General features: G+C 54.0%; 1 protein-coding gene across 2 annotated transcripts in view; it reads left to right on the forward strand.

The window, feature by feature from the left end:
- Positions 1–2,972, forward strand: part of CCR7 (chemokine (C-C motif) receptor 7) — a 10,699-nt gene extending 7,727 nt beyond the window's left edge. For both annotated transcript variants that reach the window (XM_010842601.1, XM_010842602.1), the window contains one exon: positions 1,505–2,972. In XM_010842601.1, the coding sequence (XP_010840903.1) occupies positions 1,505–2,584 (1,080 nt within the window). In that variant the 3' untranslated portion in view covers positions 2,585–2,972. The remainder of the gene's footprint in view (positions 1–1,504) is intronic.
- Positions 2,973–2,978: the final 6 nt, after the last annotated feature.

Here is a 2,978-nt window from a genome sequence, read left to right on the forward strand (position 1 = left end):
TCACACTGTTTCTCCAAGAGCCTCCTTTCATCACCTCTACAGTCCCTCCAGTTCCCCCGTTGTATAAATCCATCACACAGGGCTGCCCAGGGCCCCATTCCCGGAGGACGGACCAGGAGCTTGCTGAGGCAGTTTCCAGCCCAGCTCCCCGCCCCACACAGCTCAGCTACCCCATGTGTCTCCTTCATTGATCAAATCACAGCTGTCTGCCTGAACTTTCACCCTGCCCTGCATATAGGCTAAAAAAAAAAAAAAAAGCCCTGAACATGTGAGCCCTACTGTTTGGAATTTGCCAGAAGAGACAGTGAGGAAGAGAGAGGAGTAAGGTGCGGGGAGAGGGTGGGAAGATGGCAGGAAGGCGGAGATATGGCTGTGCTTCCTTCCCATGCCCAAGAGGACTCACAGCTGAGGCTGCGGCCCCACCATCCACTTGGGCCCACATCGCCTGAGCTCCTGCTCCCTGCCGGTCTCTGTGCCTGGGGCCCCAGGGATCCAGAAGCCTTCCAGTCACTCACCACCCATGATCACAGCATCTTGCCCCAACCCAGGGCTTTGTGGCCTCTTAACAGAGTTATCCCTTCCTCTCTTCTCACTCCACTTCCTTGGTGGCTCAGGGGTAAAGAATCCACTTGCAATGCTGGAGACACAGGTTCGATCCCTGAGTTAAAAAGATCCCCTGGAGAAGGAAATGGCAACCCACTCCAGTGTTCTTGCCTGGGAAATCCTATGGAGAGAGGAGCCTGGTGGGCCACAGTCCATGGGGTCGCAAAGAGTCGGACCCAACTTAGCGACTATAACCACCAGCACCTTCTCACTCTGGGCCCTCCTCAACCTTAGCCCAAGTGGATTTTCCCTCCAAAGCTGGGGTATTTTTGTAAGCCCCCTCCCTTGGAAAGTTCTTTCTACCAGATTCCAAAGGAGGCTCAAAAAGAAAGACCTACCATCCCATTCTTGTGGAGTTTCCAGAAGGCAAAATCAAAGTTCCATGAAGACAAAAGGATGCCAGAATCTGAGTTAGGAACCTCACAACAACCACGTGAAGGAGATAGTATTCATCTCCATTTCACGAATAGAAAACTGAGGCTTGGAGAGACGAAGTATATTTAACCAGGCTGAGGCTCTTTTGACCCCCAAGCCTAGACCATTTCCAGTTTGCCATTAACATCTGTAAGATCAAGTCTCTCAGAAGACTTGCTGCTTACTAGAAATGCAGAATCCCAGGCTTCACCTTATCCTGCTACATGATATGAACCAAATCCCCAAGTTCAAGAGCATGTTAAAATTTGAGAAGCCACCAATTTGAAATTGAAGAATCACCTAGAAAGTTTAGACAAACAGATTCCTGGGCCCCAGCTCCTGACATTTGGGTTCAGTGGCTCTCAGATGGGGGTCTAAGAATTCGCAGATGATGCTGATCACAGTTTGAAACCACTGCTCCAGACAGTCGCAGAGCAGTGAGATTTCAAGCCACTCGGCTAAGCTGGAGCACGTTCCTTCCCTGCAGGTGTGCCTTTGCCAAGATGAGGTCACGGACGATTACATCGGAGACAACACCACGGTGGACTACACGCTGTACGAGTCCGTGTGCTTCAAGAAGGACGTGCGGAACTTCAAAGCCTGGTTCCTCCCGATCATGTACTCCATCATTTGCTTCGTGGGCCTTCTGGGCAACGGGCTGGTCATGCTGACCTACATCTATTTCAAGAGGCTCAAGACCATGACTGATACGTACCTGCTCAACCTAGCCCTGGCAGACATTCTCTTCCTTCTGACCCTCCCCTTCTGGGCATACAGCGCAGCCAAGTCCTGGGTCTTTGGGGTCCACGTTTGCAAGCTCATCTTTGGCATCTACAAGATAAGCTTCTTCAGTGGCATGCTCCTGCTGCTATGCATCAGCATCGACCGCTACGTCGCCATCGTCCAGGCCGTCTCGGCCCACCGCCACCGTGCCCGTGTCCTTCTCATCAGCAAGCTCTCCTGCCTGGGCATCTGGATGCTGGCCATAGTGCTCTCCACCCCAGAGGTGATGTACAGCGGGATCCAGAAGAGCAGCAGTGAGCAGGCACTGCGGTGCTCCCTCGTCACCGAGCACGTGGAGGCCTTGATCACCATCCAGGTGGCCCAGATGGTGGTAGGCTTCCTGATCCCCCTGATGGCCATGAGCTTCTGCTACCTCGTCATCATCCGCACCCTGCTCCAGGCACGCAACTTCGAGCGCAACAAGGCCATCAAGGTGATCATTGCCGTGGTCGTGGTCTTCGTAGCCTTCCAACTGCCCTACAATGGGGTGGTTCTGGCCCAGACGGTGGCCAACTTCAACATCACCAGCGGCACCAGCTGCGAGCTCAGCAAGCAACTCAACATCGCCTACGATGTCACCTACAGCCTGGCCTGCGTCCGCTGCTGTGTCAACCCTTTCTTGTACGCCTTCATCGGCGTCAAGTTCCGCAGCGACCTCTTCAAGCTCTTCAAGGACCTGGGCTGCCTCAGCCAGGAGCAGCTCCGGCAGTGGTCTTCCTGCCGGCACACCCGACGGTCCTCCATGAGTGTGGAGGCTGAGACCACCACCACCTTCTCCCCGTAGGAGGCACCTCCACTGGGACTAGAGGGACCTCTCCAGGGCCCCTCGGATCAGGGACACGGAGCAGAAGATCCAACAGCTGCTGAGGGAAAGGCCGGTCTGGCCATTAAGGTTTATCTCGTGGTGAAAACCTGAGCCGCAGAAGACAGAACGCCAACCCTCGCTAGCTACCTCAACCAAGGCTGCAAAGAGACGTGGTTGATAAGCTACCCCAGATCCTGCAACACTCCAAAACCAAGACCATTATCCTCTAAACCCCAAAACCAGAGGTGAAAGTCAAGAAACAGCTCACACCTCGCGAAGTGAAGGGGAGCAGGTGTTGGTGAGATCTAGGTGGTGGAAGGGGCCCAGCGAGCATTCCAGATCAATGTTCTTCTCAAAAGAAGTCCTCCCCAAG

The sequence above is a fragment of the Bison bison genome, unplaced genomic scaffold, assembly GCF_000754665.1.
Source record: "Bison bison bison isolate TAMUID 2011002044 unplaced genomic scaffold, Bison_UMD1.0 scf7180017864180, whole genome shotgun sequence".
In the NCBI taxonomy this organism is placed as follows: domain Eukaryota; kingdom Metazoa; phylum Chordata; class Mammalia; order Artiodactyla; family Bovidae; genus Bison; species Bison bison.